We start from the raw sequence: 12,635 nt of genomic DNA, 5'->3' as shown, positions 1-12,635 counted from the left end.
TTTGGACTTTGTTTATTTATTCTTGTGTACGTAAGAATAATTACTGAGATAAATATCACGGAGGGTAACGGCGCCATGTGTCCTATAACGGTCAGAGCAGGCACCCAAACACGCTACATCATAAGCTTGAACCGGAAGTTTACTGTTGAGATTTTGGCAGCTTCACAAGAAAGTAAGGAGGGGCCTATCTGCTCCTTCCTCTCTTTGGGAATTTCCCTCCTCGTGACTCATCTAATCTTCCTTGCCTGAATTTAGAGAGCCAGTCTAACCAATTTGACATATTATATAGTTTTTCAAGATTATATAGTTTTTCAAGTCTTCGGATAAACCCATGCCTCACCGAGTTAACTCAAATTAGGGAGAAGTTAGGTTGGGTTTGACTTGACTTATCCATACTCTACGTCATAAAACCAGCTATGTCGAGGATGAATTAAACCACGTTAGTTTCCATAGTTTTAATTACTTAATCATGTCAAAAAAAAAAAAATGATTATTCTATCTAGTGGTATAAAAGTTCAGAATTTGGTAAAACCCCAATTGACCTGATTGGAGTTCTTAGGGGGGGTTAGTGCACATGACTCAGGACATGATCTTCATGCGCATTACGCAGTTCATGTCCTGATGTCGTTAGGGGGCGCCGAAATTCATGTCATGTACATGAATATACATGAATCACGAGTTCATGTCTCAAGAGTAACGGGCGGAAAGTGCTTTCCGCCCGATTTTGAGAGTCATCTACATGACTCTCGCGCGGGCTCTCTCTCGGCGAGCGGGGCTGTCTCTCGGGGGGCTCTTTGCCGCACACCCTCTCTGCCGTTTCATTTCCACAACCCTCTCTCGGTGTTGCCGCAGCCCTCTTTCGTTCCGCAACTGTCTCTCGTTCCCGCAACCCTCTCTCGGTGTTGCCGCAGCCCCCTCTCGTTCCGTCGCCGGCCGTCGCCGTTGCCTACTAGCCCGTCCTCGTTGCCATCGTCGTTGCCCGTCGTCGTCGCTGGCCGTCGCCGTCGCCTACTAGCCCGTCCCCATCGCCATCGTCGTTGCCCTTTGGCTCGCAGCTGAGGAAGACGACGATGGTTTAATTATTTTTATTTATAAATTAATTATTTTTATTTATAAATAATTATTTTTATTTATAATTAATTATTTTTATTTATTTAATATATTTATTTTACAGTTACTATATTAAAATAGTGATTTAATAGTCATAATTAAAATATTGTTAAAATAAATATTTGATAAATTATTTTTGGCATAATTATCCGATTGCTATAGTTAATTAAACCAATAGTTTTAAATTTTGTGATAATATATTAATAATTAATAATACATAAAATATATTATGTACAAATATATAGTGTGTTAAAGTTATGATTAGATCATTTTTTTCTCTTAAATTATTCATTTTTAGGTTAAAGTATATCATATGTTATTAATAAATTAATAACTCAACGTATTACTTTCAGTTTTGTTATTTATAATGTTATTTATTTATTATTTGTAATTAATCATGTAGTTATTTCATTGGCTCATGTAATTACCATATTAATGTACAATAAAATATCTAATTCAATTAATAAATATATTAGTATATTTAATTATACATTAAATAATTTATTCATGTAGTAATAATAGTTGTTTTACCTAATTTGGGGTTTAAGGATTATGTTGTAATTAAGTACACTGTAAAGGTTTAGAAATTCTCTTGTTTTTTATGTTTTTCTCATGTTGGGGCACTAACACTGGAAACTGTTTTCCAGTGCACATGAAGTCGTCAACACTAACACAAATTCTTACCTGATCTTCATGTACATGACATGACATGATCTTCATGTTGGACATGACTTGATCTTCAAGAATCCACTTTGGGGCACTAACCCCCCCTTAGGTAACTTAGCTTGGTTATTCTCCCCTACAAGAGTCACGGGCGGAGAGGAGGCCAACAACCCTTTCCTTCTTTGTTTTATCAATGATGGCAAAGAGCCGCAGGCAACAAAAAAAGGAAGGGAGGGGACTCTCGTCCCTCTTTTTTTTTTTTTTAATAAATAGATTAAACACACATGAGTTGAACATAACATAAATTGGTAACAAATTTAAAACAATTAAAATAACATAAATAAAAATAAATAAACTAAAAACAAAAATTACATAAAAATAAGAACTATTTACTTTTGAAAAATAATTATTATACAAAAAAGAAAAATGAGGGGGCAGAAAGCAAATAATTATTACGTTGGACCTTCTTCCCTAACCACCATTAAGCTCGTGAGAAGAACGTCACAAGTAGGGGTGGCATCGAACCGAGCCGAGCCCAAACTTGCCTATGTTCGAGTCGAGCTTGATTTAAATATTTCGAACTCGAGCTCAAGACGAGCCTAGGCTCGAGCCTAATAATTTTAACCGAGTTCGAGCCTAATAATTTTAACCGAGTTCGAGCCAAACTCGAGCTTCAACATTCATTTAAAACTTTTCAAAAAATACTTGTCTTGAAATCGTGCACATACATACATTTAAAACTTTTCAAATAATACATGTCAAATAAATTGTATATAAAATTATGCATACATTTTACATAAAATTGGAAATAACCTCTACTTAAAATTGGGCATAAGGGTGGCATCGAATCCAGCTGAGTCTGAATATTGTTCAAGCCGAGCTTGATTTAAATATTTCGAACTCGAGATCAAGCCGACCCTAGCCTCGAACCTAAATTGTAATCGAACTCGAGCCTAATAATTTTAACTGAGTTCGAGCTTAACCTACATTTAATACTCTATATTAAATATATGTCAAATAAATTATATATAAAATTATGCAAACATTTAAAAAAAAAGAATGATAGGGGAGGTTCAGGATTAAATTTCAATAATGGATTAAAACACACCAATATTAATATTTTTTACTCCAAATGTTGTCTAGCTTATTTTATAATTTTTTAATTTGGCCATAAATTTACTATGGCCTCCTTAGTGCCCCTGGTTGAAAATTTATATTATAGGAAAAACTAGAAATATTTCTCCTATGATACATATTTCCAAAAATACCTTTAAATAAAATCCTATTACTATTAGTGACTTATTAGAAAATTGCAAGAAATATTTTAAAATTTTATTATGAAAGTTAAATGGACCTCTTATTGCCTCTTCTAGGGAAATAAATAAAAATTAATAATCAATCTAATATATTACTATACTTATCGATAAATTTTTAATCAAATAAAATGTCAAACACAAAATTGCAATAAAAATTGCCTCATGCTAAAAGTATTACAGCATCAACTGTCAAATACTTATTCAAAAAATTTCTATACGATTTTCTAGCCCATCTTGGCAGGAAAATCTTACTTATAAAATTATATAATTTTTTAATAAGAATTTTCAATTAGAAAAATGTTTACAAAAAAATGAGATATTAATAGTCCCTAAAAACTTAGTTCTACTAAAATGTATTTTCGATTTCTTCAAGAGCCATGAGGAAGGAGAGTTTAAGGAAAAAGTTTTTTTTTTTTCCACTTTATGATCTCGCACATGCGAAAACGCACGAGCGAATTATTTATCCCCTGAACTTAGGTATCCTGCTAGTTCTAATTTTCCTCCTAGATGACAAGGAGTGAAAGGGGTTGCGGCACCAGCGAAGACCCGTGTTATACACCTAGCCAATACTACCAAAAATACCGGCCTGTTAGGAGCAGAAGGCACTAAGGACCAAGTGGGTCTTTGTGAGGCGTCTGGGTCATGAGCCCATAACATCACACCCCACCTTCACGAGCCGATAACCACGACGGATTTTACCCACATATCGACGAGGTGTTAGCTGCGTCCGAGCGACGTGATCGCCCGCAACCGTAGGGAATCAAACTCGTGACCAAGCGTTAGCTTTGATACCAAATGTTATGCACTTAGCCAATACTATCCAAAAAAACTGCCTGTTAAGAGCGGAAGACATATGTACTTAACCCAGGACCAAGTGGGTCTCTGTGAGGCGTCTGGGTCATGAACCCATAACAACCTGTCGTCAGGGATGACAGCGGCAACGGAAACGACAGTGATGGAAGCAGCAGGGACAGAAATAGAGGTGAAGGGGAGGGGAAGAAGAAATCGAACGAACGACCACAGAGGCAGCCGGTGAGCATCTGTCGACAACAACAACAGCGGACGGGAGGGGTCGGTGGTAACGAGGGGAGGAAGAATCCCCCCCCCCCCCCCCTCGCTCCCACTCCTCCGCTCTGGGTCCCGACTCAGCCCGTTAACGAGTCGGCTCGCGAGCCGAGTCTGGATTCGGTCGAGCTCGACTCGTTAATTTAAACAAACCGATCCCATATCTCGAACTCGGCTCGAGATCCAGGGATACCGAATCGAACCGAGCCGAGTTAGAGTCGCTCGCGAATCGAGCTCAAACCGCTTGCGAGCCAGCTAGGTTCGAAGCCAACTCTAGCCACAAGGAACAGAGAGGGGTGGTGATGAGGATGAACAGAGAAGGGAATAGATCAAAAGGGCGAATCCAAGTGGCGATGGTAGGGTAACAACGAGGCCGTCCGACAAAAGGTCAAGGACCAGAGCATAAGGAGAGGGAGGAGGGAGAAAATTTGAGGGCAAGAGGAAGGCATCAACCACGAGGAAGTTCAAATTTCAAAGGGTTGAGACAGGAGGGAAGTAACATTTGGGCGAGAGGGGCATGAGAGAGAGCGAGTGAAAGTGAATAACATAAGTAATTCACTTTCACTTTTATTTGTTGGGCACCCACTAATGATTTTAGGTAAGTGCACTACCAAGCCCTATGTCATTGTAGGCGTTTAGCATTTATGGGGATGAAGGAGCATATAGGCCTAATAAGATACATGAGGTTCTCTTTTGGGGACTCCTTTTCAAGTGTCGACTAATCTTTTACATTACATTCCTTATTCTAAAAGCTAATGTAACTAAAGCTTTGACATTCTATTGGGTCAAATTTGTCATCACTTATAAATCATTCGAGCTTCCTCCACATGGTTCTAAATTGCCTGGCCTTCTAAGTTAAGTTGAGCGGGCTGTGGGGGTCACCTTTTTTCAAGAAAAGATAAACGTAATATTTACTTTATTATATTTATCGTAATATAATTATCTCTATATTATTACTAAAAATTAATAAAATCATATTTTTGATAATATCTCTATTTTGTCATTAAAATTATTAAAAAAATAAATGACCATCAAAATGAATATATGGGATAATAAGACATAAATAAAAACGAATCAATTTTTATTAGGTCAATTATAATTTGATAATTAAATTAAAAATAAGTATACTTAAGCTTATACGATCTTAAATACACCCTCGTTTCGGGCTACTTTTCGTACACTACACTTCCGCCACTGTTTATTTTGGGCGTCACAGTCAATCACTTCAGCTGATGCTTTTGTTACCAATCAAGAAAGAAACTCCCAAACTCTACTTTTTCTAGAACAAAGCCGATTGTACATTCATATCGTAAATATACGTATTCAGCTTGTATAGTACTCTCTCGTTTTATATAATTTGAGAAAAATAAATAAATTAAAATAATTAGATAACTTAAACTAGACATGTGGCGAACTGCTGTGATGCCACGTGCAGTCTGCTGCTACGTCGAAGCTCTCGACCTAGAACCCTTCCTGGGAAAGCCGACATGGGATCTCGACCGAACGTCCTAGTGGGCCCAACACGTCTCCACGTCATCGATTTACCGAGTAGACAATTTCCTCCATAATTCCCAATTTCTCGTAACGCCAGTAACAAGAATCGTTTCTCCTCACGTGCTGCCTTCCATACATATATAGATTAGCGTTCCTTCTTGAAATTTGTCGACGCCTTTGCACTTTGGCGGTCACATGCCCCGAATAAATCGAAATTTCGTAGCCGAACCCAATAAATGAATAAATGCCAAATTTCGGCTTAACCAAACTCCTCATACACGTTTCTTCTCTTTTTTGTCTTCCGATTCTGTGGCTTTCATGATCGGAGTCTGGCCAGAAACTGATGTACCTTTACGGAAGGATCCATTGCTTCCGATCCGAATTCGACGTGTTTGAGTTTATTTATTTATTTTATTTATTTATTTATTTTTGTGTAGCGGTAGATGAGGTATTGATCGATGGAGAGGATCGGAAAGGGGAGAGAGAGTCAAGACCAGTTGGCGCTAATAAAAGCCGCGGCATGGGCATGGTACCAGCACGGTTCTGGTGGCGTGGGGAAGATTCCGGTACTTGAGTTCGATGTGAAGAAGAATCATCGGGGGCCGAGACCAAGCAGGTATAGGCTGGAGGTAATGAAAGGAGAAGAGAGAGGAGAAGTGGATTCATGCGACTCCGAGTCGATCACGTCCGACTCGAATGGACTGATTGTGTTGAGTCCGACGAAGACTGATATGTCTCTGTTTGATGCGTACGAAATTCAGAGGATATCGATGCAGTTGGATCGTATATTGGAGTCCAGTCGGAGGTTTTCTTGCGATGGAGATCGTCCCGAAAGTCCGCCGCAGAGGCCCGAAATTAATAGTGGGAGCAGGAAGAAGACGAGTGGAGGATTTTGGTTCCGGCACGCGCTAGCAGTGTGCGGGAGAAGGATGGCGGTAGTGGAACCCGCGGTGTTGGACGGGCGGCGCCGGGGGAAATATGTTGACAGGGGAAAGACGGCAGAGCTGTCGCTCCCGAGCTCATGCCGTGAGTGATTAGAGTTATCTAGGTTTACATACCCATCCATATGTGTATAGTACTCGTATATCTTTCTTATGTTCATCTATTTCGAGTTCCTATGTTTCTTCTGTTTCTTCCTTTCTGGTGAATGTGCTTTATTTTTCGCAACTTGGTTTTTTTCTGTTAGCCGATCCTGATACCTTCTTCCTCAGAGGGAATGTAGCGAACACCGACAGGGGATAAGAAGAAAAAAACATGACGAGAGGACCACCAAATAGGCTTAAACACGAGGGCTTCATCGAGCCAAGTGGTCCACAACACGAGTAAAACGCGCCTCTGCAACAGCAGGTATTTCATAATTTCAAGCTGTTTGATGAAAACGTTGGTGAGATTGCACTAGTACTCCAATCACGAGCGTTTTTACTAGTTCAAAGAGCTGCTGTTTCCAGCACTAAATAAATCTTAACGCCAGTTGTTTATTGAGATTTAAATGACAATAAATGATTCATTCTGCGTTGAAAGAGCACATCCAAATGGAGTTGAATCCACGGCGTTCTGGAAGGCTTTCAACGAAAGATGTTGATTGGTCATTTTCGTGTACTGAAGTGACGAAATAAAATTAGAATGTTATGCCATGTCTTGTATTTCTACAATTCGTTGGGCCGCCAGCTTCTGGTAAGAGACTTCTTTTCCTTTAATGATTGAGGCTATTAATAATTCATAGAATCTTCATCTCTAATTTGTTTTTGCTAACCCATGACGTTAACTTATTGGCCGTGTTACTCCCTCATTGATCTCTTGTAGATTTTTCTTTCTTCTGCTTACGTGGTTTGATTAAGGCTGCTTTGTGCTTCTGCTAGAAAATCTATTATATTCATGAATCATGGCAATCCACAAAAGCTTCCATGATCATTCTATTCACATATATATTTGAAAACTATAAGGTGACGATTGAAACGTTCTCAATCTACTGATATTTGCCGGGGCTTCATGTGACGACATTTCCGTTAATTATTTTTCTGAGTTAATGTATGTTATTTTATCCTAAGATAGTGCCTAGTGAATGCCCTTCACCCTCTTACGGTCAAGCAGCGAAGAGACGGACCATTATTGTGGGAGGCAGGACATCGCGAATCAAGGACTCCGGTTAGTCATTCTTCCATCCCGGTAGGTTCCCGAAGGACACCGTATTTGTTTTTTTCTTTTGATTAGAGGGGATTAATCCAATTACATGTACTAATAAATCTGATCTCGTTACAAATAGGTCTTATATCTTTTTCATCGGCCCTTATCGAATAACTCCTGCAGCTTATATTAATTCTAAAGGTTAGTTCTATATTATAAAATTAAAATATGAAACCTGCTAATCAATGTGACAAGAGGATACAGATCAGAATTTAATGGCATTTTGTTAACATCCTCCGATGGGAAGAAGATTGTGGTCCCTCTCAAAGGAGATCAAGGAGGGGGAAAGGGAGAGGGTGTGGGAAAGGGATGGACTCTGCTTCCTCCCTTCCTTTGAACAACATGGAAGGAGAGTTCCCACCTTTCTCTCTCTTTTTTTTATTTTTATTTTTTGTGAGAGAGGCAGCTATTGCCCCTCTTTTTTGCACAACAAACTCTCCTACCATGTGAGGGAGGGGAAGACAAAAGACGCTAGCCATGCAGGAAGGAGGCTCCATCCTGAAGAAGGGCCCCTCCCTGCTCTCAGCTTCCCACTTTCCCCTTTTTAGAGCATAGGTGAGGTTTTTCTTTATAATTATTATATGAATAATAATTTATAATATATATTTTGAAATGTTTAACTTTTTATTTACCTTGTATTGTTAGAATCAGATTATGAAACAGTATGTAACTAGCTATACTTGAAAATGGGCATTGTATTTAGAAATTACCCGAGGTAATTAATCTTTGTTTTCCTATTCCCTTTAGAATAGCAATATATTCCACTTTCCACATGGGGGGTTAGTGCACTTAAACGGGGGAAAGTGATAATGAATCATTTTTTTCGTGTTAGTGTACCCAATGTAAAGTGCACTTGAAAATACTTTATTGTGTTAGTGCCTAAAATAAAAAAAATGTAATAGAAACAAGAGAATAAACTACTTTTTATAATATACCTAAATAAATCATATACCTAAACAAATAATAAAGTTAAACAAACATGGTTACTTTTATAATAAGTATTTTGATATAAATTATTAAAATATATTAACATTATAAATAATTAAATAAGGTAATTTATTAATAAATTAAAATTGATTGTAGTTTAATCTAAATTAATACAATAATTATGAGTTAAAATTAAAGTATTAATTTAATTAATTATAAAAATATAATACTTAAACAAATATATATACTTTTATAATGTCTAGATACTCAGATCAAATTCTTACTTTAACCATATCCTACTTATCGCTCTTAAATTAGTATATTTAGTATAGTATTAATATTAATTAATATAATAAATAATTTTTGTTATTATTAATAACATAACATAAACTTTAGTGTAGTATAAATTAATAATATAATTATGAAAATACTACAAAGCCTTTATGCACTTCTTCATGAGATGTTAAACAAATTTGTCTGCAAGATAAAATAAAATACTTAATAAAATTAACAAAAATTACTTTGATAGATTTAACTTTATGAAGATACTTTAATTTAAAATTTTAATTAAAAAATTAAATTTAAATAAAAAATTAAATTATTTAAGTATAAAAATAATATACCCATACATGGTTACTTTTATAATGTTTCACTCTTAAATTATTAATTTGATATACTATTAAAGTCATGAATATAACAAATAAATAAATAGAGTATTTTATTAATAAATAAGATAGTTTTTTGTTTAGTCTAAATTAATTTAATAATTACAAAGTAGAATAAGTATATGAATTTAATTAATAATAATAAATAGAATACTTAAACAAAAATATTTACTATTAGATACTTGATCAAATTCTTACTTTAAAAATATTTTATTATCACATTTAAATTATTAATATAATATAATAAATAAATAAATAAGGTATTTTATTAATAAATAATATAAATATTTCCATTAAAATTCAACTGAATTATTTTAATCTCAGAGTTGAGCATTGAGTGAAATGACTACTCACTTTTACTCGGTTGTCTTACATACGTAGTGTACTAATACTTTTGGAGCTAATTTCCTTAGTAAACACACTGCACAAACAGGCCCAAGAGAGTAAAATTGATTTCATTTTCGATATCCCTCGGGGTGCACTAACAGTCGCATGATAGCGCCAAATATGACTGACCGCTTTCTGTGCAAAATGAGTTCGGAGAGTCCAACTAAAAACTTGCTAAAGCTGTCTGTCTCTGGACTCTAGATCGCCCGATTCACCCGTAAGCAAATCCATAAACGAACAGCCCGATCACGATCCGCTTTCCTGCTATGCCCTGCTCATGGCAGTTATTTTTTTGCAGAGACGGCAAACGCCTCTCTGCGCTCAGTTGGCAACCTTCTTCTCTACTTGGTACTCCTTACCCGTCTTTTCCGTCGATGAACAAGACCCAGTTCTCAGCAACATCTCACGAGCAATAATAGATGCGCCTCATGTACCACTCGATTCTTCCCTCAAGAAATTCCTCCCTTCTTTGACTCCCTATCACGTAAGCTCTCTCATCATCCGCAACCCGTATTCGCTCTCTCCAGCTTCGATCCTCTCTTTCTTCAAATGGGTTTCTTCTCAGGATGGTTTCCGCTTGACGCTTCGAACTTATTGCACCATGGCTTGTTTTCTTTGTTCCCACCATATGCTCTCAGAAGCGCAATCGCTTCTCCAATTCGTCGTCTCCCGAAAGGGAAAAGATTCAGCTCCCTCGGTCTTTGCTGCAATTCTAGAGGCTAAAAGGAGCCAACAGTCTAATTTGATATTTAATGCCCTAATGAACGCATACACCCATTCGGGTTTCATTTCTGATGCAATTCAGTGCTTGAGGTTGGTACGGAAGCATGGAGACCGAATACCTTATAATTCTTGCAGTCATTTGCTTGATCGGATGATGAAGCTCAATTCCCCTTCCGCTGCTTGGGCATTTTTTTCAGAAATTTTGAAATGCGGGTTCCCGCCAAATGTGTATACTTTTAACATTCTAATGCATTCTTTTTGTAAAGAAGGGAAACTCAAGGAAGCTCGTGTGATCTTCGATGAAATTGGGCGGCAACGGTTGGAACCCACGGTTGTTAGTTTCAACACTCTGATGAATGGCTACTGTAAAACAGGGAATCTGGATGTGGGGTTTGATTTGAAACAGGAAATGCTGGAGAAGGGAGTTGTGCCGGACGTGTTTACGTATAGTGTCCTTGTTCATGGGTTATGCAAAGAGTGTCGGCTGAAAGAAGCAGGTGAAATGTTTGAGGAAATGTGCAACAGGGGATTGGTTCCTAACGGTGTCATCTTCACTACTTTAATTGATGGCCATTGCAAAAAAGGGCAATTAGATGTTGCGGTTGATATTTATGAAAGCATGTTGAGGAAGGGAGTGAAACCAGACTTGATTGCTTATAATGCGCTTGTTAATGGTTTTTGTAAGTCTGGTGACTTGAAGGAAGCAAGAAGGATTGTTAACAAGATGCAGAATGAGGGACTGAAACCTGATAAGATCACTTATACCACACTTCTAGATGCTTGTTGCAAGGAGGGAGATGTAATTGCAGCTATTGATATTCGTAATGATATGGTTAATCTAGGTATTCGACTTGATGATGTGGCCTACACAGCTCTTATCTTCGGGCTTGCTAGAGAAGGGCAAGTGGTTGAAGCGGAAAGGACAATGAGGGAGATGATAAGAGACGGACTGCAACCAGAGGATGCAACTTATACTATGATCATTGATGGATATTGTAGGAAAGCAGACATCAAAAAGGGTTTTGATTTGCTTAAAGAGATGCGGAGTAGTGGTCGTTTTCCTACCGTTGTAACATATAATGCACTTATGAATGGACTTTGCAAGCATGGTCAGATGAAAAATGCTAATATGTTGCTCGATGCTATGCTGAATATTGGGGTGAGACCAGATGATGTTACATATAATATTCTTTTGGAAGGCCATTGCAAGAATAGAGAAAAAGTGGACTTGGAGAAATTACGAAGTGAGAAGGGGATGGTTTCAGACTTCGCAGCTTATACGTCTTTAATTAACGAACTCACAAAGAAGACTACAAAATAAGAATCACAAAAAAAGTGACTGTTGAGAGCTTAGTTGTACTTTGTGACTTCGTTTCCTCAGGAAAGGAGCAACAAGGCAGCAGGATGAGTTGTAGCAAAATGCATTGGAACCCACTTGGAGCTCTGTTCGAGGATAGCCTCTTTCTGTCAAACTCAACCCTGCCTGGATTACTGGTACATACTGCTCTATGTAAGATGGGGTTTCTTGTTTGATGTAAAAATCTAGTGACATAGAAATCAAGTTTCATTGATGACAGTGAAGAAGCTGTTGGAGGAAGATGTTTAAAGTAGCATTCAACAACTCAAAATTGAAAGCCTGAACGGTGTGAGAGGGAACCAAACAATGCTATGGATGGATGGGATTCCCTCCTTTGGATTGCAGAAGATAGGTTTTTATTTTTTTTGAGGTGAAATCAAGTTCCATAAAGAAAGCCATCAAAATTTGAGATCCAGAACTTTAAAGTGGCATTCTTGAATGCAAATCAGCCTAAGGAGAGAGCTAGACAACAAGATGGAGCTGTAGACGGATGAAGTGCAGCTTTTTGAAGCAATCCACTTCACAAGGAACTGCTGAAAGCCTTCACGAGTTACAGTCGGTTATATTTGTTATCTGTATTATTGATAAAGTTAACTCTATTTATGTCTTAGATACATAAAAAATGTCATACATTTATAAAGTTTGTTGAAGCCATCTTTTACTGACTCTTGTAGAACTCATGTGATATGGGGGATTAAGAGAGCGTAGCAGGGGAAATCTGGCAGGTTTCAGGGAGAAATCTGA

At 37.4% G+C, this 12,635-nt stretch overlaps 1 protein-coding gene across 1 annotated transcript; it reads left to right on the top strand.

The window, feature by feature from the left end:
- Window positions 1-10,334: 10,334 nt before the first annotated feature.
- LOC137956670 (putative pentatricopeptide repeat-containing protein At1g09680) lies at window positions 10,335-12,512 on the top strand. Its single transcript, XM_068804248.1, has one exon. It carries the CDS (start codon window positions 10,413-10,415, stop codon window positions 11,853-11,855), a length of 1,443 nt encoding a protein of 480 aa, XP_068660349.1. The 5' UTR covers window positions 10,335-10,412; the 3' UTR covers window positions 11,856-12,512.
- Window positions 12,513-12,635: the final 123 nt, after the last annotated feature.

The sequence above is a fragment of the Aristolochia californica genome, unplaced genomic scaffold, assembly GCF_029961685.1.
Source record: "Aristolochia californica isolate CCGP_79_NKW_82.1479 unplaced genomic scaffold, dmAriCali1.0.hap1 SCAF_2, whole genome shotgun sequence".
Classification (NCBI taxonomy): Eukaryota; Viridiplantae; Streptophyta; class Magnoliopsida; order Piperales; family Aristolochiaceae; genus Aristolochia; species Aristolochia californica.
This window is presented reverse-complemented; position numbering and strand designations above follow the sequence as displayed.

Bases quoted from the DNA above. Each gene is read 5' to 3' on its own strand.
- LOC137956670 (XM_068804248.1), top strand. From the start codon at position 10,413: ATGGCTTGTTTTCTTTGTTCCCACCATATGCTCTCAGAAGCGCAATCG.